This window comes from Canis lupus, chromosome 9, assembly GCF_003254725.2.
Source record: "Canis lupus dingo isolate Sandy chromosome 9, ASM325472v2, whole genome shotgun sequence".
Taxonomy (NCBI): domain Eukaryota; kingdom Metazoa; phylum Chordata; class Mammalia; order Carnivora; family Canidae; genus Canis; species Canis lupus.
This window is the reverse complement of record NC_064251.1, coordinates 21,122,634-21,149,264: the sequence shown is the minus strand read 5'-3', so window position 1 is coordinate 21,149,264 and position 26,631 is coordinate 21,122,634. Positions and strand designations below refer to the sequence as shown.

Genomic DNA, 26,631 nt, shown 5'->3' with positions numbered 1-26,631 from the left:
TGGAAGTGTTTGCTACCAAGTTTATTTGCTAGTGAATAGTACAACATTTACAAAACATTTTGTAAAATCAAATCTGTACTGCCCTCACATGCTGGGGGACTAAGGAAGACCCAGTCCTTCCAACAGTTCTAAACAGTCCCAGATAATGAGTTGATGAAAAACATTTGCTCTTCCTTCGGCAAACAAAATTATTTATGAAGCTGTACAGTTCAGCAATAGGAAGCAAAGAGAAAAAAAATTACCTCAAGGAAAGCAATAGCTCCTTTCCTGGTGGGATCCGTCATTTTACAGACATGAAATATTCATATGAGAGATCTTATGTTTCAAGAGGAATGGGTGACATATCAGAGCTGCAACAATAAATACTGTATCTATTTCTAATGGGGAATTAAGAGGACTTTCTTTGGACACCAGTCCTTGAAAAGATTCTGCTATTTCAGAGCACATCAGTGCTAAGAAATTCTTTTGAAATCCAGTGACTACAGCACAGACTTCTGGAGATGAGTGAGGGTCAGCACGATTCCCCTGTCCCCTAACCCTTAGGGTTCATATTGATATCTCTTACCTGCCTCTGGAAGCCTCCGCCCCCCCCCCCCCCGCCCCCATCTCCACTACAACATTTAAGAGCTGCCCATGGACTGTTCTGATTTTAAGTCACGTCACGGATTCCCCGAGCACTTGCTTTCCACAGAAGGCTCTGACTCTTGGCCTTTATGAACATGGGGTTTTAGAGAAGCAAACTTAGGGAAACCAGATATTCTCCTGAGGCCAGCCATTCTGTGCTTCCAGCTCTAAGCCAACATCCCCAGGACAAGAAATAGGGCTGATAAATAATGAATCAGCATCTTGCTCAATTGGTGGGGTTTATATGGTTTTAAATTATTTTCAGGTGAAAAATTACCACAATTTTGTGCTCATGGTAGATTTCAAAGGGAGACTTGAAGCAGAAAATCTTTAAGGGACACTTGCATAGCCAGAATTTCTTCTCAGGCTGATGTACATAAAATATTCAGTAACTGGGACTGTGGAAGGAGCTCTCAGGGCCTGGAAAAAGGCTCCTTCTTAGGATCATGTGTGGGGTCCTGCAGAGACAGGCCCTACATGTTACACGCATGGCTGGCTGGAGTCTGCAGCAGCTCTGGGAATCTGCGGGATCAGGTAGGTGTCCAGCTCCTGGCACTGGTAGAGGGCTACACTGTCCAGTACCCACTCTCGGGTCACCACAGGTGCCTCACACATCTGCCCAATCGCTGGAGACAGAGAACACAAGCAGAAATTAATGTCACTTAACATTTTCCCCACACCAGACTCTTGTCAATCTACTTTGGGGACCTGGCTGTGTGAGTTCATAGGGTTCCTCAGGTAGGTGCAACACTGTTGATCTTAAGTAATGCTTCAGGACATAGGACCTAATTCAGAAGCCTGAGGAGTGACTGATGGTAAAGCCTATATCCCCTGGCAACTTTAGTAACAGGAGCTCCAATCTGTTCATGGAAAAGTCACCAGGAGCACGGGGTGACTCAGTCGGTTGAGTGACCAATCTTGGTTTTGGCTCAAGTCATGATCTCAGGGTCCTGGGATAGACTCTCGAGTTAGGCTCTGCACTCAGTGTGGAATCTGCTGGAGATTATCTCCCTCTCTCTCTGCCCCTCCTCTGCTCACGTGCTCTCTCTCAAATAAAAATAAATAAAATCTTTTAAAAAGGGGCAGGGGTGCGCCCAGTTGGTTAAGGGTCTGCCTTCAGCTCAGGTCATGATCCCAGGGTCCTAGGACTGAATCTCACATTGGGCTCCCTGATCAGCATTGAGTCTGCTTCTCCCTCTCCCACTCTTCCTGGTTGTGTTCTGTCAAATAAATAAAATCTTAAAAAAAATAAAAAGGAAAAAAAGTCACCAGAGAACACAAAACAGCGTTGCAATTTAATGATTTTGCAACATCTTAAGTGAGAAAGCAAAACAGTATGATGAGCATGATCACATCTGTGCAAAATATATGCATGTACAGGTATATGCACACATGCCTGGAAGAATTTTACCATCACCATCTCTAAATGTATTACTGAGATTATTTCATCGTATTTGTGCTCATTTATATTTAGGTGATGAACATTAATTAATATTTAACCCCCACCAATGGAAATAGCTCAAGTATTACTTTTTTTTTTAAGATTTTATTTATTTATTCATGAGAGAGAGAGTGAGAGAGAGAAAGAGGCTGAGACACAGGCAGAGAGAGAAGCAAGGAGCCCGATGTGGGACTCAATCCCAGGACTCCAGGATCACATCCCAAGGTAGATGCTTAACCACTGAGCCACCCAGGTATCCCTCAAATACTACTTTTATAATACAAAATGTGCACACCACAAGAATTTTCGGAAGGGCATTTTAGCCATTCATTCATTCAAAGATTCACTGAACACCTAGAAGGTCCGGAGAACTGTGTTAATCAAACACTGGGTGATCTGTGGTGAATTAAACTCATCACATAGGACCCCATCTCTCACAGGCACATGCCCATGGCCCTCTGAAGCCCTATACAGGTACACCATCTACTCCAATTGATTGAAACAGGACATTTAGACTTAAAATCACCACAGTTATCTGCATAATTAATCTGGGCCCTTGCCACCCATGCTCCTCTGGACAAAGGCTTACAGCCAAGACTTACCATGGAAGCCACTGTCCTCTGTCCAGGCGTCCGGCTGCACGACTACCACTGGATGAGTGCCCTGAATCCCCGGGAAGGAAACAGCATCGAGGGTATCAGAACAGGACTTCTGGAACAGTCACTTCACTATTTCTTGATGGTGCGAGGTAGACTACTTTAGGTGCAACCACAGGGCACAAGGCAAAAATGAAGGGTCGGAGGGATAGCCTTCCCTTAATAAACAAAATAACTTAACTCAAATCTTTACTGATCCTCCACAGAGGGGAGTTTTCTAGCACTAGTACATGATCAGAGAAGGCTCAGGCAAAGAGAGGCTTCTGAGGCAGCATTCACAGGGATTGATGGATACCAGCCTTGCTCAATCACAGGACAGATACTGCGTTGTTCCCCTCTGACAGACCATCAAACACTTACCTTGCTGAGGGTGAATAACGAAGGCTCCTTCACCACAGAAGCCCCACAGAGGTGCACCATCCACTCTAATTGATCTAAATAGCACAGAGAGACCTAAAATCACCACAGTACTCTACACACTTGACCTGGACCCTCTACCCCACACTCTGGTCGAAGGCTTACTGCAAGACTTCTAAGTAGGAGAGTCTCCGTCTTTGCTCCAAAACACAGAGAGGCTTGAACTAGAATCTGTAATAGGTATGGATTTTAAGTCAATTTGCCACTGATATGCCACCTACTCTGGGTATTTATTGGTCCCCACAAGGCCCCTTGGTAGATAAGGTTTGACAGTCTCTCAAAACACTTTGAAAGCAAAGAATCCAAGATCCAATATCCCTTAATTTGCTAAATTGCTGGCTATGATACTGTGAAAAAATATCCACTTGCCTTCTCTCCCTCCCTGCCTAATTCTGTGTTGGTAATTGATAATCACGGCCACTGAGGGCACCACACTTGGAGGTAATTACTGTAAATGTCAAGAGATAGGAAGATAATTCATTCAGTCAAAAAATACACATCATCCTGAACAGAGACTCTGCACATCACTGGGGAAGGGCTCCATGCTGAGCTGGAATCAACAGACTTGGGGGAATAGAAATCAAAAGGGACTATAGAGACATTCCACTTGCGCCTGGAAAATCAGCAGAATGGCTTCTCGGCCTCTTTGGGTGCTCTTTCTCCTCAGCCTATTTCTGGGGATTGCAGAGGTGCTCCTGTTTGTTTAAGTGAACTGAGGTCAACTGACTCATCTCCAAAATGATACCTGCTAGAGACCTGGTTTCATTACACCAAAGGAAAAAAAAAAAAAAAACAAAAACTGAGAAATTCCCAAGTGGCACTTGGAAAAGTCATAAAAATCCAATCAATAACCAATAAAGAAGACAGAAGCAAAATTACTTTGCCAGGCTCTCTTGCTGCCACTCACCTGTCCCCGTCCAGATGCCAAGGTCATCTTTTGAGGGGCAAGAGAACCTGATCCCTGGGGCTGAAGTGGGCACAGAAGCAAAGGTGGGTAGACTTTGTTTTGAAAAGAACAAACCAAATCCATACATATGCCAGGGCCTCAGGGCCACATGATTCCAGAGTTGAGCGCCATAGCACTCCTAAAGATAACATCACATTCAATGTCAAAGTTAATTAGAAAATGTTCATCAGGGATTCCTGGGTGGCTTAGCGGTTTACTGCCTGCCTTCGGCCCAGGGCACGATCCTGGAGTCCCGGGATCGAGTCCCACATCGGGCTCCCTGCATGGAGCCTGCTTTTCCCTCCTCCTGTGTCTCTGCCTCTCTCTCTCTCTCTCTCTATCATAAATAAATAAATAAATAAATAAATAAATAAATCAATCAATCAATCTTTTTTTTTTTTTTTTTTTTTTTTTAAATAATCTCCTGAGGCCAGCCATTATTCACAGAGAGAGAGAGAGAGGCAGAGACACAGACAGAGGGAGAAGCAGGCTCCATGCACGGGGAGCCCGATGTGGGATTCGATCCCGGGTCTCCAGGATCGCACCCTGGGCCAAAGGCAGGCGCCAAACCGCTGCGCCACCCAGGGATCCCTAAATAAATAAATCTTAAGGGAAAAAAAAAAAAAAAGAAAATGTTCATCAAGAGGCTTTCCCTGCCTGCTCTGGGCCTGTGTGGGGCCTCAGGCCCACAGGGCTTATGTAGCTACTGTGCTTATTTTTCAGTATCAAATGAAGATGATTTAGGAAGAGCAGAATTCTTTCTTTACATTTATAAATCTGAAAGGTATCTTCTCCCTACCTGATTATTTCTCTCTTTTCTTAAACCAAAGGGTAGTAAGTCAGCTCCACCCCATGAGCACAGAACACTAGCATCCTAGAAGCTAACTTTTCATGGCCTTCTAGCTCTTGAGAAGGGGCACAGGGCTGTTTTTTTGATATAGGGTAATGTTTAGGTGTGGTTTTGTCTGGCAGATGGTAGAGAAACAGAATGACCTCTAGAGCACCTCACCAATCTGAGGAACCTTCTTAAGACAGTCTCTCCTGTAACACTCCACCATGTAAGGGAAAGTCTGCTGCTGGACTCTGCACTTCTCCCAGTCTCTTACCTGTGGGCATGTTGGTAAAGGGTCCATAGCAACAGATTTCTAGGCCCCTGAAGATCTAGAAGAAGAGTGGGACAGAGGGACAGAGGGATGAGAGAAAAAAATGCTCATTATAAAAGATGCATTTAATAAGAAACAATATAAAGATTCTCCAAAATGAAGGACTTTCTTTTTCATTTACCACCTGATAATTTCTGCTCCTTCCCAGAGACAATGAGTCTAATATCAGAACATCGATAGATTTTAGAAGCCCTTTTTTTTTTTAAGATTTTATTTATTTATTCATAGAGACAGAATGAGAGAGAGAGGCAGAGACACAGGCAGAGGGAGAAGCAGTCTCTATCCAAGGAGCCCGACATGGGACTTGATCCCAGGTCTCCAGGATCACACCCCAGGCTGCAGGTGGCACTAAACCGCTACGCCACTGGGGCTGCCCTGAAGCCTTTTTTTAAAAATAAAGTGTGTATATGTAGTTGATCCACTCTAACAGTTGATCCTGTTATTCACAGGTGGGGCATCCCACTTTGCCACCAATCAGGCCCAGGCTCCTTCCTGGTGACTTGTTGAGATAAAAACTGGGCCTTCTTTATATATATATATATATATTTTTTTAATTTATTTATTTATTCATGAGAGACATAGAGGGAGAGGCAGAGACATAGGCAGAGGGAGAAACAGGCTTCATGTAGGGAGCCGGACGCGGGACTTGATCCCAGGACTCAAGGATCAGGCCCTGGGCTGAAGGCAGGTGCTCAACCACTGAGCCACCCAGGCGTCCCAGCCTACTTTATATTTAATAAAAAGTTTGGATGGCAAGAAATTCAAGCTATTAGTTGCAGTTGGTTTATCCAGAGATTTGGTACATCAATACTAACCATTACCCTAACTGGCACAGAAGTCTATGTTGATTTTACATGCTCTTTTTCTCCTGACTTTCTATTGGCTTCTGAACATCTGCTCCTACCTTCACACTGCTCTAAAAATGGCCATTGTTCCTTCAGGCAACCTAAACTGTTTTGTTTTGTATCTAGAAGTTAATCTAATCTAGAAGTGAAGCCTGGTTCTGCCTTTCCACACTGAGCTGACCTGACTGCCTGGTTTCCAAGAGACATAGATTATACTGCACCTTGAAGGTACCTCTTCTACTTACATACAAGTGCTTGCTAGCACCATCCAAAAGAACTTTCTGGGGGCATTTGGCTGGCTCAGTCAGTGGAGCATGTGACTCAATCTCAGGGTCGTGGGTTTGAGCCCCTTATTAGATGTAGACATTACTTACATAAGTAACTAAACTTAAAAAAAAAAAGAACTTTCTGTGATGATGGAAATGGTCTATATTTTTGTTAATAAGGTGGCCACAAATTACATTTAGCTACCAAGCTCCTGAAATGTGGTTACGATGAGTGAGGAACTAAACTTCGCATATTTTACTTAATTTAGTTATCTAGAATTTTTTTTTTTTTAGTTATCTAGAATTAAACAGCCTCATGTGGCTCATATGATGGGCAGATTCTAAGACATGCATTCACACAGGTTCTTAGGCAAGCACTAGGTTATCATTTATTTTTTATTGTTTTTTAAAAGATTTATTTTAGAGAAAAAGAGAGAGAATGTGAGTACTGGTGCAGGGAGGAGCAGAGGGAGAAGGAAAGAATCTTTCAAGCAGATTCCCTACTGAGTGCAGAGCTCAGAGCTTAATCCCATGATCCATGAGACCCATAAGATCACGACTTGAGCCAAAACCAAAAATCATGTAAGGCTTAATCCCATGATTCATGAGACCCATAGATCACGACTTGAGCCAAAACCAAAAATCAGATGCTTAACCGACTGCAACACCCAACTGCCCCACTAGGGTATCATTAAAAAGAAATGTAAAGTTGTGTCAGTTGGCTGGATGTATATCATCTGGTGGGTAACCATCATTCTCTTGTTCCTCTTTCTCCCCTTCCACAAAAAAGAAAATTGCCTAGGCCTAGAACTCACTTCTTTTTAAATAAAAGAAACCGAGGTACAGAAAAATTAGTAGCTAAAAACTCACGACAGCCTTTTAGGAAATGAGTCTCCCTACTCCCATCTCCACTACAGTCACAGGAATAAGAGTGAACAGCAGAACAAGTCTGTTTTTGTTGTGACAGCATCCATATATGCCATTCTTAGTATCTGTATGAATAAATTGCATCCCCAACCTGTTGACAGGACCTAGATGCTCATAATGCTAAAAGCTCTCCCCAGGCAGGTGGCTGGAGCCAAATGCTGCTGTGAAAAGTACAAAAGATTAGGAATTTTTATATCCGAACTGACACTCACTGATGAGGATGTCTAGTTATGAGATAAGGAATTTGAAGTTCATCTCTACAAATACATTTATTTCTCTTTCGCAGGAAAATACTATGATGACATTTAGTATCTTCAGCATGTCATTACTTTGACCAGGCACTTTCCATCAGTGCCACCCCAAATTCAGGAAAAACCCAAACACTGAAATTTCCTTTGAAGGAGGCAGAATCTAGTGCTAATTCTGCCTTGCTTACAGTGGAATAAAAACAAATGGCTGGCTCACACAGAACTCCCCTGGGGTGAAGGCAGAAGCAGAAAAAGGGCCAGCAGCTTTCCTTGGCATCTGGAAGTTACTTGATAGGCGCAGAGGGTGGGGGTGGGGCTGACCCCAAGATTCAGAGCTTTCCCAAAGCAATTTTCCCTAGAAAATCACCTCTCCTGGTGATTTTGCTCAAGTTCTTTTTTTTTTTTTCTTGCTCAAGTTCCATACAGGGACAGGCAATGCTCCGTATGAGATTGTTCTGAAATGCTCAGCGGTGCACATTTAAAAAAGGAGAAAATGCAGACTAGGCATGTAAGCACTCAGTGACCTGAGAAAGCAGCCAATTCAGGCCCAACAGGCAGGTGTGAAGTCTTCCCTGGACTTCTCCCTGAGAGCGGCATCACTTTGGCTCAATCACCTGCTACAGTAGGACCTGGGAAAAATCACTGAGTCTTCCTGGGCCTCTAGTCCTTCATTTGTAAAGTTGTCAGACATTGACTACTTTTTCAGACTACAGTCGTCAAGAAACTATGGTACTATTTTTTTTTAATTAGAGTTTATTTATTTATTTAATCTCTACACCAAGTGTGGGGGCTCTAACTCACAACCCCAAGATAAAGAATTGCATGCTCTTCTGACTGAGCCGACCAGACACCCTTAAGAATGTTTTGTTAAGATTTTTATTTATTATTTTTAAAGATTTTATTTATTTATTCATGAGAGACACAGAGAGAGAGAAGTAAAAACATGGGCAGAGGGAGAAGCAGGCTCCCTGCAAGGAGCCTGATATGGGACTCGATCCCAGATCCTGGGATCATGCCCTGAGACAAAGGCAGTTGCTCAACTGCTGAGCCACCCCAGGCATCCCAAGATTTTTATTTCAAGTAATCTCTACACCTGACATGAGGCTCAAACCTACCCTGATATCAAGAGTTACATGCTCCACTGACTGAGCCAAACACTCCAAGAAACTATAGTATTGTTCAGAGCTCAGATTCTGGAGCCTGACTACATGTGTTCAACTAGTCATGGGTTCCCAACTAGCTGTGTGAGCTGGGGCAATTTACTCAACCTCTCTGAGCTTTCATTTTCTCATCTATAAAATAGGTATAATTAGGAACACCTGGGTGGCTTAGTTGGTTAACTGTCTGACTTTACTTCACGTCGTGATCTATGTTGGGCTCAAAGCTCAGCAGGGAGTCTGCTTCTCCTTCTTCCTCTGCACCCCCTACCCCGCTTGTGCTTTCTCTCTGTCAAATAAATTTTAAAAATCTTAAAACAAAATTGGTGTAATTATAACACATACCTTATAGGGCTGTTGTAAGTTTTTTTTTTTTTAAAGATTTTATTTATTTATTCATGAGAGACACAGAGAGAGAGGCAGAGACATAGGCAGAGAGAGAAGCAGGCTCCATGCAGGGAGCCCGACATGGGACTCGATCCCGGGATTCCAGGATTATGCCCTGGGCCGAAGGCAGATGCTTAACCGCTAAACCATCCAAGGATCCTCTGTAAAATTGTTTTTTTAAAAAAGATTTTTTTGGGTAGCCTGGGTGACTCAGCAGTTTAGCACTGCCTTCAGCCCAGGGCGTGATCCTGGGGTCCCAGGATCGAGTCCCATGTCAGGCTCCCTGCATGGAGCCTGCTTCTCTCTCTGCCTAGGTTTCTGCCTCTCTCTGTGTGTGTCTCTCAGGAATAAATAAATAAAATCTTAAAAAAATTTTTTTCTAAAAAGATTTTTTTGGAGAGAGAGAGCACAAGGAGGGAGTGTGCAGAGGGGAGAGGGAGAAGCAGACTCCCCACTGAGTGGGGGAGCCCCTCATGAGGCTTAATCCCAGGACCCTGAGATCATGACCTGAGCCAAAGGCAGACACATCCAATTTGCCACCCAGGCACCCCGGGCTGCTGTACAATTGTTAAAATATGATCATGTGTTTAGAGCAGACCCTAGCATACAATATACATTATAAAGATGTTAGCTGTTGATTATCAATCACTGTCTTCTGTGCTTCCACAGACAGCACTGTGTACATCCCCCTCACGGTAATGACTATACTACTTTATAGAAAAACATCACAGTGATGTGGAAAAAGCAAAGGCCTTAAATTAACATCTATTTCATTTTTTAAAAAATATTTATTTATTTATTATTTATGATAGACATAGAGAGAGAGGCAGAGACACAGGAGGAGAGAGAAGCAGGCTCCGTGCCAGGAGCCTGATGCGGGACTTGATCCCGGGACTCCAGGATCATGCCCTGGGCCAAAGGCAGGCGCTAAACCGCTAAACCACTCAGGGATCCCCAACATCTATTTCATTTTTTTTTTAATTTTTTTTTAATTTATTTATGATAGTCACACAGAGAGAGAGAGAGAGAGAGAGAGGCAGAGACACAGGCAGAGGGAGAAGCAGGCTCCATGCACCGGGAGCCCGACGTGGGATTCGATCCCGGGTCTCCAGGATCGTGCCCTGGGCCAAAGGCAGGCGCTAAACCGCTGCGCCACCCAGGGATCCCCCCAACATCTATTTCAAATCCCAGTTCTGCCACTTATCAGCTGAGGTTTGAACCCCAGACTGAAATCCAAAGTACATAGCTTCCCTACACCTCTAAGTTCCCTCATTCATAAAGGGGAGAGAATACTTATTTACCTTGCTGGGCTAGAAGAACTAAAAAGAACCTAGGGATTGCCTGGGTGGCTCAGTCAGTTAAGCACCTGACTCTTGGTTTTGGCTCAGGTTGTGATTTCAGGGTCGTGGGATTGAGCCTGGAGATGGGCTTGAGATTCTCCCTCTCCCTCTCCCACTCATGCTCACTCTCTGTTCCAAATAAATAAATCTTTTAAAAAAAAATTCAAAAGGGGTGCCTGGGTGGCTCAGTCGGCTAAATGTCTGTTTTTGGCTCAGGTCATGATCTCAGAGTCCTGGAATTTAGCATCATGTTAGGCTGCTCAGTCGAGTCTTCTTGTCCATCTCCTTCTGCCCCTCCCCCTGCTTGGGCTTGGTCTCTCAAATAAATAAAATCTTAGAAAAAAATAAAAATAAATGAATAAGAATCTTTATGGAGGCACCCAGCTAGTGCTCTAGCATTGATTATGCAATGTCCCTTACAAGTGCATGAGACCATCTCCATGAAGGGAACTAGAATGCAGCGGGGTGGATAGGGTTTTGTCAACATAGCAGAGTGGGGCTTTACCTTTCTGTCTTGGGATTCTCTGTCCTGGGATTCTCTTGCTCGCTTCGGACCCTGGTGATTTCTTCCATTCACAACATCTCCTCTGACTTCAAAATCATGCTGGAAGAAACCCAAGGCAAACCACAGGAATCAGAGAAAGAAAAGCCTCCTTCAAAGGAAGTAGAGTAGATACATTCTATTAAGGAATTCAGTATTAGTGGGCAAAATTTTGACAACCCCACCCTTGCCTGAAAAATCATTCTTTTTGGTGGTCTGAATGAAATGACCAGTATCTCAGCTGCTGAAATTAATTCACTGAAGTAAATCTTTGTGGGCAGAAATGAACAATAGGCTTTTCACCTCATTGAGACTTAATGTATTTTAATTTTCAACATCTGTCTCTTCTCAAAACATTCACTTAGCATTGAGATTAAACTGCTAATGCTGTGCTGTTATAAAGGAAACTGGAGAATTCTTGATCTCTTAAACCAATTGTGTATTACCATCTAAAGAAACAAGGCCTTCTCAGATCTCCATGAAGAGAGTTACAGTTAATGAGACCAAAATGATAAAGCATACATTTAACACACTAAAGAAAGTTGTGCTTTTTCAAAATCACTCTTTTGGTTAAGTATGAAGAAATAAAGAAGAATGAGATTGGGGAGGTTAGAGCTTTGGGGAGAATTTTGGGGAAGAACGCTTAGGAACAATTCTGACCGCAAGGCCATTGTACAGAAGACAGTGTCACGAATGTCACCATAGGCTGTTATTAGAACAAAGAACACTTAACATTTCATAGCCACTTGAGTGAGAAGAGCCTAGTGCTAAAAATATGTTTGAAGCTGACCCTCCAATTCCTTGTCCTGATTATTGTACCCTCGTGCCTACTTAAGCTCCCTACCTGAAGTCTAATAGGAATCCCCACATCTGCACATCTAAAACTGAGCTCTTGACTTGGCTCCTGCCTCCCGTTCTACCCTCTTTCAGGATGCTCCTCCTCCATGTCCTCCTGGTCTGATTTACTAACAACCACTCCATTGTTCAGACCAAGGACCTAAGCCTTAGCCCCTCCAAATACCTCCCTTTACCTTATCCTTCAAATTTAACTCTTTAGCAGTCCTATCTCCAAATAGAACTCAAACCAATCTCTTCTTATCACCTCCATGCTGCCAATTATACTACAAACAGAATTCTAATTCCTTTCCATGATTTCCACCACATACTCCCTTGTCCACAACCTTCTCCAACCCCTGGTCCAACCTCCACTCCCTACACAGAATTCACCAATCATGACTCTCCAGTTACACTGGCTTATTTTTCTGTAATAAACCAAACTCATGGGATCCCTGGGTGGTTCAGCAGTTTGGCGCCTGCCTTTGGCCCAGGGCGTGATCCTGGAGTCCCAGGATGGAGTCCTACATTAGGGTCCCTGCTTCTCCCTCTGCCTATGTCTCTGCCTCTCTCTCTCTCTCATTAATAAATAAAATCTTTAAAAAAATAAAAAAATTAACCAAACTCATTCCTACCTCAAGACATTTATACTTGCAGTTCCTCTGGTTGTTAACATTTGTTCCCTACATTTTTCCAGGCCAATTCTTTGTTTTTTAGGTCTCTCGGCTCAAGCTTTTCAGAAAGCCTTTCCTGGTTTCCTTAGGTGGTCAACCTCTGTCCAGTCAGTTGCTAGTCTGTTGTTCTGTGTATTTCTCCACAGTAAATATATATGTATTTTTAATTATTTGGTTACTATCATTCTTTTTTTTAAAGTTTTTCTTCCATAGAATTGTTTTTCTTGTAAGTGGGCTCTACACCCAGCATGGAGCCCAACATGGGAGTTTGAACTCATGATCCCGAGATCACGATCTGAACTGAGATCAAGAGTCAGATGCTTAATCAACTGAGCCACCCAGATGCCCTTATTTATTTAGTATTTTAGATGCATCTTTATTTTATGTCTCCCCTCAATAGAATATGAATCCCCTCAGAGCAGGGACCTATCAGTCTTATTTACTGCTGTTTATTCCTGCAGCCCAGGACATAGTATCATATTAGGTCACTGAATCAAAGTTAAAACCAACAAAAATGTCATTTAATTAATCATGAATATGCTGAATAGTGCATAATAGTTTAAAACTGCTTTTGCTAATTTTATTTTGCCTGATCTGTTGTTACTGGCAGCTCTTAGATGGCTCTGTTCTAAAATTATTCCTCTCCTACACTGTCTTATTTACCTCTCACTGTGCTCAGGATCATAAGGAGTAACATCTCTTTGAAGGCATCTGATTTTTAAGCAGATACACTTGCTTATTAATATGAAGGGTTTTTCTTCAATGACAGTGGACAACCAGTTTTCCGCAAAGGTCTACCCATGTAAGATTTAGGTGGGCCTGTTTCTTAGGCTTATGAATCTTTTCTTTCTGCTTTCTAAGTTCCTTTTCCTTCCTCCAAGGAAAGGATTGTTTCCACTGAAACTTAAACAAATGAGTGAGAACACAGAATTTCCTGGCTTGCTCTGAGTAATTCTTGATGATCCACATCTTTGGGGAAAGTCTTTGGAAAGCAGCACAAAAAAGGAAGCAGAGAAGCGTTTATAGTGATTTTGTGACTCAATGGCACCAAGTCTTTCTGATTCGTTTGTAACATTGAGTACCTACCTCATCTAGTATCTTTCTTTCTTTAATAGACTGGGTTACCCCTAAAGAGATGACAGAAAAGACAGGTCACACGAAGGCAGAGGAACATGCTCTTTTCATGGAGGTAGATGGTGAAGTGATTCATGTAATAGCACACAGGGCAAACTACTGAGTAGAGGTCCTCTCTTTATAAAGCCACAGCTCCCTAATAGATTTTCTTCTGGAGACACTTTGGTGGCTTAATTTAAACATTATAAAAAAAATAAATAAATAAAAATAAACATTATAAAAGTGCCTGCTGCACATGGATTTCTGCCTGGTATTAAATAAATCCTTAGTTCATATGCTAACATTGCTAAGAGCAGATTAGGTCCTATTAGTTATAAAAAGAAATCCATTTTCCCAAACATCACCAGCTTATCTCAACAAAGAGATATGTATTCAAGATAAAGCTAGTTTAGTGTTACCATTAAAGACCTTTTGGTAATTCAGATTCAGCATCAGCAAAAACCTTAGGTGTTAAAAAATGTTAGGTGTAAAAATGCAATTCTGAGGTGTTAAAGGGAGGAGGGAAGACATTATATTGTACTTACAGAAATAGCTAACTACCCATTTTCCTCCTGCAATACCCAGAAAATATTTCAGTGTTCGTTCGCACACAAACTCAGCATCTGCAGGATGAAAAACATCCAAAGGATTAGAAGTTGAAAACAAAAATCAGGAAGTTCTGCTGTAAGAAGCTAAAGTGCCCCTAGCTCCTTATGCTACTTGAGATCAATCCGGATTGATGATTCCAACAGCCCTGGCGACAGACTCAGAGGCTGGAAGCACACTCTTAATTATATCCAGCAGGTATGCATCTTTGGAAGTCTGGAAGAGGCTGATAGGAGGTTAAGACCACAGGAAAGGTCTGCTCTATCTTCTAGGTGTTTTTTTTTTTTTTTAAAGATTTATTTATTTATTCATGACAGACAGAGAGAGAGAGGCAGAGACACAGGCAGAGGGAGAAGTAGGCTCCATGCAGGAAGCCCGACGGGGACTTGATCCTGGGTCGACAGAATCACACCCCATGCTGAAGGCGGCGCTAAACCGCTGAGCCACCGGGGCTGCCCTATCTTCTAGGTGTTAAGATGTCTGCCACTGTGTCCAAGAAATCCCCCAGGTCAGTAGTCCTGATACATGTGGATGCAGAAGATCTAATTCACTCGATAGCAAAATGTGAAAGATGAATATGTGAAATCCTGAATCTGAAATGTCCATGTAAGTGACAAAATTTCACCCCCAGAATATCTACTAGGGGAGTGCTAACCCCTTGATTCCCAATAAACACAGTAGGCTATTTGCCAGTAGAAGCAATGGCTAGTCTCGCTCTTAGAATTCTTCGCCAATTTTTAAAAATCTTTTTTCTTTCTTCAATTTTTAAAACTTTTTAACTATTGTAAAAGTTGATTTAGCATAGGCTTTATTATTTTTTTTAATTTTTATTTATTTGTGATAGTCACACAGAGAGAGAGAGGGTGGGGGGGGGGCAGAGACATAGGCAGAGGGAGAAGCAGGCTCCATGCACCGGGAGCCCGACGTGGGATTCAATCCCGGGTCTCCAGGATCGTGCCCTGGGCCAAAGGCAGGCGCTAAACTGCTGCGCCACCCAGGGATCCCTAGCATAGGCTTTAAACTCAGAATTCAATTTTAGTTCACTTTTAGTTTAAAAGTAGCAAATGTTGTATTGCCTTTGTTTAAACACTGAACTACTTTAGGTTTAATTTGCATTTAAAAGTTTTCTTTTCACCTTTCAGCAGCTTTGATCCAAAACTATAGTTTAAGATATATTAAACTTTAATGACATTCATCTCTAACATAGCACTTGGTTCAAAGTACCCTGTTCTGGCACCTGATTCCTGAGAGCATTATCCTCTGACCCTGTGGTACAGTGTTTGCACTGCAAAAATCTAAGATCTTAGAAGTTTGAAGGTACTGTGTCCCTGCCAAGGAGTCTGAACCCCTATGCTTAAGTGCCTGCAGCTGTGTGACAGAAGCACCCTGGAAAGGACCACTGTATTTCCAGAGTCCATTCTATTCAGAAGGTTTAAGACCTGAACCACAGTTTGCATCTTCTGTGTGCTGCATACACTGTCCTTTGCTTTCTGGAGCCCAACAAGCGGGTCCACCTCCTCCTCCAGAAAGCAGCTCTTCAAACACTGGAAGACAGCTGGCTCCTTCCCTTCAGTCTTTGCATTCCTTCCTCTGTTCTTCAAATGACACTGCTTTGACCTCCATTCTTCCATCTTCACCATCTTACCTCTGGAGAAATGCTCTAGAGTTTGTCAGTGACCAGCTTAAAAAGAAAGCAGGATGCTCAAAACAGAACCCATTATCTTCCAGGCAGTCACTCCCGCAGAGGATGCAGTAGAGGGGGTCAGAATCTACACTTTGCTTGCTCTGGACACTAGACTTACACTCATAAGGCCTGATTTCAAATGAGCTCTTTCAGCAGCCCTGAAATGTTTACTTAGATTTAGCTAAAAGCCTCTGAGGTCTCTGTTATCATACAAGTCATAATTAAGACAGAAAAAGAGAAAGTGTAGGACAAATGAATTTTCCCCTTCTCTTTTTCCTGTTTCATATGCTAGGCTACCTCAGAGGTGACAGTGGACTTGCTTCCTGAAAACCTGTCAACCACATTCAAACCAGGTATGCAAGTAGAGCTAGGACACAGAGTAGACACGGGGCTAGTGTTTCCAGCTGCCCTGATTTTGAGTGCAGACTCACTTCATTCCCCTCTTTGCCCCATATGTTCCTTCTGGATTTGGGCTCTGTCTTATCAGACAGTCCTTCACACGGTGTGGTTGAGGCAGGGTGGACTAGAAGAGGTTCGCCGTTCTAGCTCACTACTCTCCAAATCTTAACCCAAACAAAAGGGGCTCAGGAATAGCAAGACTATTATTTTTCTTTCATAAATAATTGATCAACTGCTGGAAGACTGTCATCCATGCTTTTTGCTTAACAAATAATCCCATTTCTTCATGTAGTTTTATGCAACGGACGCAACATGCTCTATAAGGGCTCTTGGTGTACCTGTTTTCATAATGACATGAGTTGTCTCTTCAGAAATTAGATTAGTTAAAGAGATGTGGTGTTTTCTGGCAAACTTGTGCACAAGCATCTGAAATAAAATCAAATATCATATTATAATCAATTGCCTCTAGTACACAGTTTAGACTATTACCCTAGCTTTGAGTCTCCACTTTCCTCACAAAAGGTACATCCCTTTTATTCAAACATGCCTGAAGTCCCAAAATAAATAGTAATTTAATAAAAATTATGTAGCAATCTGAGGAAAAAATTCTAAAATAGTCTGTGCTCACAGACATGGAATTACAACCCAGGATTCAAAATAATTTTTCCCTTTAATAGCAGCTATCATTTGATTCCTTAAGACAGTTTCTTTGCAGAGTGACACTTTAATATAATTTAGATTTATCAGCCTACACTTTATAAGCCAAGAGGTAACCAGCCTATTCAGAAAGTCATGCCACAGATATGTGGCTGAAAAACAAGGTTCAACCCTCTGGTAGTTTCAAAACATTCAAGTCAAGATGTTTCTAAAGGTCAGTGCAAAAACTATCAATTCACTTAAGGATAAGGATTAGAGGAGACTCAGGTGATGCCCAAAAGAAAGCTCACACCTTCTAGCTATTATCTATCAACCAAATAAAAATCAGTAAGTAGCAAAAAGGATTAACCAGATCCATTACGGACACAGTTGACATAATCAGTAGCTTCTGTTTGTTAAACAACTTTGCTTACCAAGGGCCATCATGTACTAGTCATCACCAACCATGCCAATATTTCTGTGCTGTGCAATACTGCAATGGAGAACGGCATCTTTCTTTCAAGCTGCCTTGCTCTCTACTGCCACAGGGCACTGCAAAAGGGAGGCTAGAAAAGCTAATGACATTCTCCCCCTTTTGCCACTGCCCTCTGTCAGGATCATTAGCAATTCTGAACTGATTAATTGCTGAAATCCCAGCCTTGAAACAGTGTTCAGTTAGAAGAGCAACAGCTGAAAAGATCATCTTAATATGGGCTTCGGAATTAATCATGTGTACTATAGTCAGCAGCTTTCATAATAAATTTATCACACTTCAGCAAGTCTGAATGGAGCTGAAAAGTTTTCTTCTTGGCTTGCCTAAAGACAACACGTACCCAAGTCACTTAGAGTCTAATCTACAGCTCTGAATTGTCCATGGCCAGAAAAGATTAGATCATTTTAGACTCTCTGAAAAGCTGAACTCACAAAACAAAGGAAAAGGAATGCTAATTTTCAATGAGTAAATGGGAATTCTAGATGTACAGGCAAATGATCAAGAGCAATATAAGCAGAGTATGAATTTTCAGAACAAACAGCTGATCTGGACACATGGTTGTAAGATGGGAATTCTGGCATTACAGATGAGAATTTATTCACTGTATCTACTAAGGCAGACAGAGGTTACTTTGCCCTCTGTGTTAGTTGTGTGATACATTTGGCACACAGAGAATGAATGTTATGCAGAGGGACACCTGGGTGGCTCAGTGGTTGAGCATCTGCCTTCGGCTCAGGGCGTGATTCCGGGGTCCCAGAATCAAGTCCCATATCGGGTTCCTTGCATGGAGCCTGCTTCTCCTTCTGCCTCTCTCTCTGTGTCTCTCATGAAAAAATAAATAAAATATTTAAAAAGAATATTATGCTGGAAAAGGGGGGGGGGAACCCTGGGTGGCTCAGCGGTTTAGCGCCTGCCTTTGGCCCAGGGCACAATCCTGGAGTCCTGGGATCGAGTTCCGTGTTGGGCTCCCGGCATGGAGCCTGCTTCTCCCTCCTCCTGTGTCTCTCTGCCTCTCTCTCTCTCTATCATAAATGAATAAATAAATCTTTAAAAAAAAAGTTGTTGGGATCCCTGGATGGCGCAGCGGTTTGGCGCCTGCCTTTGGCCCAGGGCGCGATCCTGGAGATCCGGGATCGAATCCCACGTCAGGCTCCCGGTGCATGGAGCCTGCTTCTCCCTCTGTCTATGTCTCTGCCTCTCTCTCTGTGTGTGTGACTATCATAAATAAATAAAAAATTTAAAAAAAAAATAAAAAATAAATAAAAAAATAAATAAATAAAAAAATAAAAAATAAAAAATAAAAAAAAAGTTGTTTAAAAAAATGTTATGCTGAGACACTACTTGTAGAAAGGACGAGAAATGGTTCTTAGCCTAGGAAGGATATATTAAGAAAAATACCTAAGAATGACTGGGTCATTTCTCAGTGTGCAGTAACTGGCACCCACTATTGCATCCATCTGATGCTCTGATGTGTTGTCTTATGATTCTAAAGAAATAGTCATTCAAAAAAAAAAAAAAAAAAGAAATAGTCATTCAATTACTTTATTATGAAAGGAGAGCAATGGTGATTAATTATCAGGGAGGTCAATTTCCTATGATGTCTGAAATCTACACTCAGCCCAAGCAGAAACAAAATTCCAAAGGTCTTAATATTTTAATGGAAATTTCTTTCTTTTTTTTCTTTTTTCTCTTTTCTTTTCTTTCTTTTTTCTTTTCTTTTCTTTTTTTTCCTTCCTTCCTTCCTTCCTTCCTTCCTTCCTTCCTTCCTTCCTTCCTTCCTTCCTTCCTTCCTTCCTTCCTCCTTTCCTTTCCTTTCTCCTTTCCTTTCCTTCCTTCCTTTCTTTCTTTCATAAAGATCTTATTTATTTATGAAAGACACACATAGAGAGAGAGGCAGAGACACAGGCAGAGGGAGAAGATGGCTCCATGGAGGAAGCCTGACGTGGGATTTGATCCTGGAACTCCAGGATCATGCCTTGAGCCAAAGGCAGACACTCAACTGCTGAGCCATCCAGAAGTCCCCGGATATTTTTCTACAATGTGAAACAATTCTTATTTTTGGTACCGGGACCAACAACTTGTCAAAATCCTAATCGGGGGTGGGGTGGGGGGGTGCTATAGGGCAGAACTGATAGAGTGGGCTATTGAATATGTTATAGGCCAGGATAAAGACAAACACTGGTGAAATGTCACTATCTGACAGTTTGCTTGGAAGCACTTTGGGTTTAGTTAATTACACTCATAAGTTCGCTCATATGTAAACCAAGGTGTTTTCTCTGGGGAGTAAAACTATACTTACTTGCTTTTTTAGATAAAAAGAAAATTAAAATTAAAAAGCTCTATATTATACACAAAACTATATCCTTTCTACTAATATATATATATTTAAGATTTTATTTATTCATGAGAGACACACAGAGAGAGAGAGAGAGAGAGAGAGAGGCAGAGACACAGGCAGAGGGAGAAGCAGGTTCCATGCAGGAAGCCTGATGTGGGACTCGATCCTGGGTCTCCAGGATCACACCCCGGACCGAAGGCGGCACTAAACCACTGAGCCACTGGGGCTGCCCCCTTTCTACTAATATTTAAGTTATTTTTTATTTTTTTTAAGATTTTATTTATTTATTCATAGAGACAGAGAGAGAGAGGCAGAGGGAAAAGCAGGCATCATACAGAGAGCCTGACGTGGGAGTCGATCCAGGGTCTCCAGGATCATGCCCTGGGCTGCAGGCGGCGCTAAACCGCTGTGCCACCGGGGCTGCCCTTATTTTTTAAAGTAAATATATACAAAATAAAAATAAAGCTTTAGCTTTATCTAGGTCCCAATTTTCAGAAATTAGTAATGGAAATTAAATCACATAGAATTGTTCTTGGTTCCTAGATTTCTCCCAATAGGTTATTCATTGCTAGTACCTACTTAAAACTATTTGTAATATGTTAAGAAGTCTCAGTTGTTAGGGAGATATATAAATACACTCACAAATTCTTTTGGGGTCAAGCCTGATGCCACCATAGATATTCTTTTGTTGACTCCTCTTGTTGAAGATATCACTTCTGGCTTTTCTATGCCCACACTGTCTTCGCTTTTATTATACCCAGCAGTACTAGCAATATGGACAGCAGCTGTACTCTTGGCTGATTCTTCGACCTGAAATTGGGGTAATTTCAACGCAGAGGTTGAAGTTGGCATGCTGCTAACATGAGCCAGCTCTGAGGCTCTGTGTGACGAGGGATCAGACTCAGGGTCATCAGAGAAAAGGCTGATTCCAGATTCGAGGTAAGGGGCTCCCTCTGAAAGGCACAGGGGAAGAAGTTTAACCCATATGACAATGAATCTTGAATTACCAAAGAATTCATCATGACTCTTTATTTTAAAAATAAAAGTATAAGTCAATTGACTAAAGAAATATAGCAGCATTTTATCGCTAATAACAGGAATACAAATAACTTTAAATATCTCAAAATCTTTAGTACCTATGTTCTCCAACTGTTTTATGACCATAAAAAACATGGTACTTTTGTAAGAAGGAGAACAATTTTGAAAAACGAGACAGGGATGCCTGAGTGGCTCAGCGGTTGAGCATCTGCCTTTGGCTCAGGGTGTGATCCCAGGGTCCTGGGATCGAGTCCCACATCGGGCTCCCTGCGTGGAGCCTGCTTCTCCCTCTGCCTATGTCTCTGCCTCTCTCTCCGTGTCTCTCATGAATAAATAAATAAAACCTTTAAAAAGAAAAAAAAGAAAAATGAGAAGTTTTTTGTCTCAAATTGATTTTTGTTTCTTTTCTTTTTAAGATTTTATTTATTTACTCATGAGAGACACAGAGGGAGAGAGGCAGAGACATAAGCAGAGAGAGAAGCAGGCTCCATGCAGGGAGCCTGATATGGACTCGATCCTGGGATTCCAGGATCATGCCCTGGGCTGAAGGCAGGCGCTCAACCGCTGAGCCACTCAGGCATCCCAAGATTTTTGTTTCTTTATCCACAATTTTATCATTGTCTTTTTGATTTAATAAATTATCAGATATCATTACCAAATTAAAAATAGATGACCATTCCTGAAACACTTCAGAAAATGTCACTCTATCAGGAAGTAAGCATAGCTAAAGAGAATGTGTGAGATTCCTATCTATCTATCTATCTATCTATCTATCTATCTATCATCTATCTATCACAGAGAGACAGACAGACAGAGGCAGAGACACAGGCAGCAGGAGAAACAGGCTACCCACAAGGAGCCTGATGCGGAACTCAATCCCCGACCCCAGGATCACGCCTGTGGCAAAGGCAGACACCTAACCGCTGAACCACTCAGACATCTCTCCTAAGGTGACCTTAATGAACATTGGCCAAATACCACATTTAGGTGCCAAAGAGCACATTTTATGATAATGTGTTTTTGAGGACTAATTTAAAACTTTTTTTTACTGATTAAAACTTTGATTTATAAGCCATAAAACATACCATCTGTTTAAGGTGATTTATAAGGCTTAAAATATAGTCATTTATATTCATTAATTCATAAAATAAGAGCTTACTTTGGAGATCTGACTCATTTTTCAGTAAAGGACAGGCTGAAAACTTTATTCGAGGTCCCTAGAATTCTTTGTTTTTCACCTTTTATTTTTAGGAGTCACTATGCCCCATGTGGGGCTCGAACTCATGACCCCAAGATCAAGAGCTGTATCCTCTACTGACTGAGCCAGCCAGATGCCCCTAGGGCCCTAGAATTCTTACTTTACAGTTTAAATAAAATATTTAGAGCACACAAGACTCTCCCATCCTCAAAACTGTCAGTTAAACCAATAAAGACAGATTAAGAACTGCAATAATTTTCATGTAAATTTGGATTAATATTCAAGCTATTTTTCTAAAATGGGTTTAAGTATAAGAGAAGCATTCATTACAGATTAGACATGCTAGACATCTGAAAAGTTGATTAACCAAAATATCTTTAGGTAAGAGTCAAACAGAAGTGTTTCCCCCATCAGAACAGATGATGCATTACCCAGATCTGGTCTTGACAAATAAGATTGCTCCATGAGATCTCTTGCTTCTGACTCAGTTGGTTGTTGCTCCTCCATACTGACAACCTTAGTGAGCTCCTTCTGAGATGGGCAGTTAGTGTCCTGAAGACTCCTTGGGCAGCTGTGTACATACCATCTAGTATCTAACAACCGGGACTGTGAAGGGGAAGACCTGGAAGAATGAAGGAAGAAATGCTCCATCATGGCTTATGAAAGGGCTCATCATACTTCCTGTGCGGCCAAAGCATAAGTGGAACAGCTCACTGTTAAGAGAGGTGGGGAATGACTAGCGAAAAATCTAGAAGTCTGGAGTTGTGATGCCTCCCAGTGTGTCAGGGCTACATACAACAGCTTCCCTTAAGGCCTGGGCTGAGGTGGGATATTTTTCAGCTGTTCAAAAAGCATGTCAGCAAATTTCACCAAATTTCCCACTGTCATTCACTCACTCTATACACTCTTCCACTTGAGTCCAAATGGATGTATTAGAATCAGATCTCTCATGAAAACAGAGAGCTGATTAATTCTGACATTTCTATACTTATTCGTTCTACCCAATTTTAGCAGAATTCATTGAATCATCCCTACGTCCTGCCTTTTCAATGTCCAAAGCCATTCTTTTTTTTTTTTTTAATATTTTATTTATTTATTCATGAGAGACACACACACAGAGAGAGAGAGAGAGAGAGAGAGGCAGAGACACAGGCAGAGGGAGAAGCAGATTCCACGCAGGGCTCCCCAGGACCACGCCCTGGGCCAAAGGCCACGAAACTGCTGAGCCACCCAGGCTGCCCATCCAAAGCCATTCTTAAAACAAAAGCCAGCTATAAAGTACTGTCAGAAGAGCACATGTGGCCAGTGATTCAGTCCTCCACTCTTTCAGGTGTTAGGGCTTCATAAAGGATACTTAGCAACATATTTAAAGGATACTTATTAGATTTGAGGACTTCATCCTCAAATGCATTTATAGTATCCTTTAAATAAAAACAATGGGGGATCCCTGGGTGGCGCAGCAGTTTAGCACCTGTCTTTGGCCCAGGGCGTGATCCTGGAGACCCGGGATCGAATCCCACATCAGGCTCCCAGTGCATGGAGCCTGCTTCTCCCTCTGCCTGTGTCTCTGCCTCTCTCTCTCTGTGTGTGACTATCATAAATAAATAAAAATTTTAAAAAATTTTAAATAAAAACAATTATCATAATATACAATTATAATGGATTATTTAGCAAAATAAGATATAACAATATATACAATAATATAATTAATTAAAATACATTAAATAATTGTCAATTAAACAATTACTGGGTGTTTACTACAAGTCAAGCAATAAAAGTAGGCCCTAGGCATTAAAGATGAGCAAAACCTGAATCGCTGCTCTTGGGTAGTCTGGTAGAGAGTGGACATTCATCAATATGTCGGTTCTTTTTTCTTTTTTTAAAGATTTTATTTATTTATTCATGAGAGACACAGAGAGACAGGCAGAGACACAGGCAGAGGGAGAAGCAGGCTCCAGGGAGAGAGTCCGATGCAGGACTTGATCCCAGAACTCCAGGATCATGCCCCAGGCCAAAGGCAGGCGCTAAACCATTGAGCCACCCAGGGATCCCCCCTTTTTCCTTTTCATATGTATACATATATAAAAAATATATGAATATATGTTATATGTAATATATACATATTTTATGTAGACTCCACACCCAGCTTAGAGCCAAGTGTAGGGCTTGAATTCATGCCCCTGAGACCAAGAGTCAGATGCTTAATCGTCTAAGCCACCCAGGCACCCCAACGTGTAGGTTCTTTAATAGGGTACACTGGGGAAGAGGAGGAGGTCAAGGAATATTTAGTCTCAATATTAAATGGCTGGTTAGCTCAACTGGTTAAAACATGGCAATGAGGTCATTCCAACTAAACATGGGCTAGTGCCTATGGAGACCAGATCTTTGCACTCTGTCGAGCCAAAATGTCAGTCACCCAGCCTTTTTTTTTTTTTAAAAGATTATTTATTTATTTATTTATTCATGAGAGACAGAGAGAGAGGGAGAGGCAGAGACACAGGCAGAGAGAAGCAGGCTCCACACAGGGAGCCTGATGTGGGACTTGATCCCAGGACCCCAGGATCACACTCCGAGCTGAAGGCAGGCACTTAACCTCTGAGCCACCCAGGAGTCCCAGTCACCCAGCCTTAAAAAATATTCAAGAGGCTTGAAAGATAGTATGATTAGACTATCAGCAACTGATTACTATTTTCAGAAAGATAAATAAAAAATAAAAACATATGTACACACAAGTAGGAGCTCAATAATATGAATTCCTCTTTCTTCCTAGAGCAGTGAGATGGAGGACTCTAATGGCTCTGAGGTTCTGCTCTGAACTATCAAATATTACCAGTCCCAACTTGTCTTTTTACCCTCATATCATTGCAAAGATCCAATGAGGAAGCAGGCAAAGTACTTTATATTCATATTTGAATTCATATTTTTATTCATATTTGAAAATATGAAGTGCTATACAGTCTTATCTCAATGATGATTTGCATAGACATCCCTGAAAGAGATTCTGAATTTTCTTGGGGTAAATCAATATCCAAACTTTTTCTAGAGAGGCAAAAACTTCAATTAGGGCAAGGGCTACTTTGGAGAAGCCTACTTCAGCTCCCAGGTTTATTTAGGTTTCAGTTCTATATTTTATCCTGACCTTCAAAAGGGACAGATCTACTATACATTTCTCATCTCATAGCTCATGCCTTGTATAGATCTAGAAAACCTATATGCAATTAAACAAAAGAAGTATCTTAGAGCAATGAAAGGTTAGAAATGGCTATTTATAAAAAAACTAGAAAAAGGATGGTGAAAAAAATTTAATAATAAAAGTTCAATAGAAGTAAAGATGTTACTTAGAGACCACAACTTGACATTTATTACTTCTTACCGTATCATTCCTGGTTCTCCATTTTTACTGGTGGAACTATCCAGAAATACTTGAAATTTGTCAGTAGAAAGGCTTTCGGGATTCTGGCTTATAGGAGAGTCACTACTTTTCTCTGAAGTTAATACTGCGTTAAATGGAATGAGAAAACAAAGAGATCTACTTTACTGCTTTGTCCTGATGATAATTCAGGTGAGGATATTGATTTTTCTAAAAGGAGCAACCTGTGACAATCAAATTGGTTTTTAAACAAGTATATCAGACAGAATTTTGTAAACATAAGTGATGCAGCACCAGACAAAACTAAATGACTCAAAAATAATAAGGACAATGAAAGGAATTACTTTAGGACAGAGTAAATGAAGATACTTGGCTGAGACGAGGCTGGAAAAAACATACATTTTTTGGGCCCTGAATGATAAGGAAACAAGAACAGGAAATGAATTTTTATCTCTGCAGCAAAATAAATTATTCTGAAATCCCCTTAGATAACAGGGAAGAGAAAGTACTGGAAAGCCCAAAGCACATTCTCTACTGCCTCCACATCAAAGACTGTAGAGGATGGGGATTTGAGCTTTTTGCACATGTGGGGAAATGAGGGGTGTGGTCGGATGAGAAAGAAAAAAACAGGTGACAATTTTGCTTCCCATTTTCAACGACTAAGGAAAAAAACAAAACAAAAAACCAACCCACACACCAAAAAAATGAGGTGCAGACTGATAAGGAACCTTGAAGTAATCCATGGTACTGATAATGAAATGGCATAGGAAAAGGAAAACACACACACCAGACCCAAGGCAAAGTTCTGGCATGTTAGTACATCTTTTTTATTTATTAATTCCTCCAAACGTATTATTGTATCACTGCTTTCTAGGAAATGCCTTCAAGGCAGAAATCTTTTTTTTTTTTTAAGATTTTAATTATTTATTCATGAGAGACAGAGAAAAGGCAGAGACATAGGCAGAGGGAGCAGCAGAATCCATGCAGACAGCCGGATGTGGGACTTGATCCCCGAAACTCCGGGATCACGCCCTGAGCCTAAGGCAGACGCTCAACTGCTGAGCCACCCAGGTGTCCCAAGGCAAAAATCTTAAAAAAGCAAAAACAAACACTTAAAATTACAAATGTCTTCTACCCATTAAAGTCACTGATGATTATAATTTCTTTTGAACTTTTTAAAAATTTTGAGCTTTTATTAGAAAAGCTCAAATGCATAAAATCAAGGCAATTTAAACAAAAGGCTGTATTAATTAAACTGATTTTTAAGTCACTGGATAGCTTGGGGGGGAA

At 41.4% G+C, this 26,631-nt stretch overlaps 1 protein-coding gene across 13 annotated transcripts in view; it reads right to left on the bottom strand.

Moving 5' to 3' along the window:
- The window catches only part of BRCA1 (BRCA1 DNA repair associated), a 66,877-nt gene continuing 40,246 nt past the window's right edge, over positions 1-26,631 (bottom strand). For 10 of the 13 annotated variants that reach the window (XM_025440434.3, XM_025440437.3, XM_025440430.3 and 7 more), the window contains 11 exons: positions 25,345-25,468; positions 22,403-22,593; positions 20,378-20,688; positions 16,607-16,694; positions 14,125-14,202; positions 13,553-13,593; positions 10,923-11,021; positions 5,191-5,245; positions 3,082-3,155; positions 2,668-2,728; positions 1-1,250 (listed from right to left, as the gene is read on the bottom strand). In XM_025440434.3, the coding sequence (XP_025296219.1) occupies positions 1,105-1,250; positions 2,668-2,728; positions 3,082-3,155; positions 5,191-5,245; positions 10,923-11,021; positions 13,553-13,593; positions 14,125-14,202; positions 16,607-16,694; positions 20,378-20,688; positions 22,403-22,593; positions 25,345-25,468 (1,268 nt within the window). In that variant the 3' untranslated portion in view covers positions 1-1,104. Of the gene's footprint in view, positions 1,251-2,667; positions 2,729-3,081; positions 3,310-5,190; positions 5,246-10,922; positions 11,022-13,552; positions 13,594-14,124; positions 14,203-16,606; positions 16,695-20,377; positions 20,689-22,402; positions 22,594-25,344; positions 25,469-26,631 lie in introns of those variants that run through there. The other 3 variants (XR_007412872.1, XR_003133640.3, XR_007412873.1) reach the window with 3 other exon arrangements.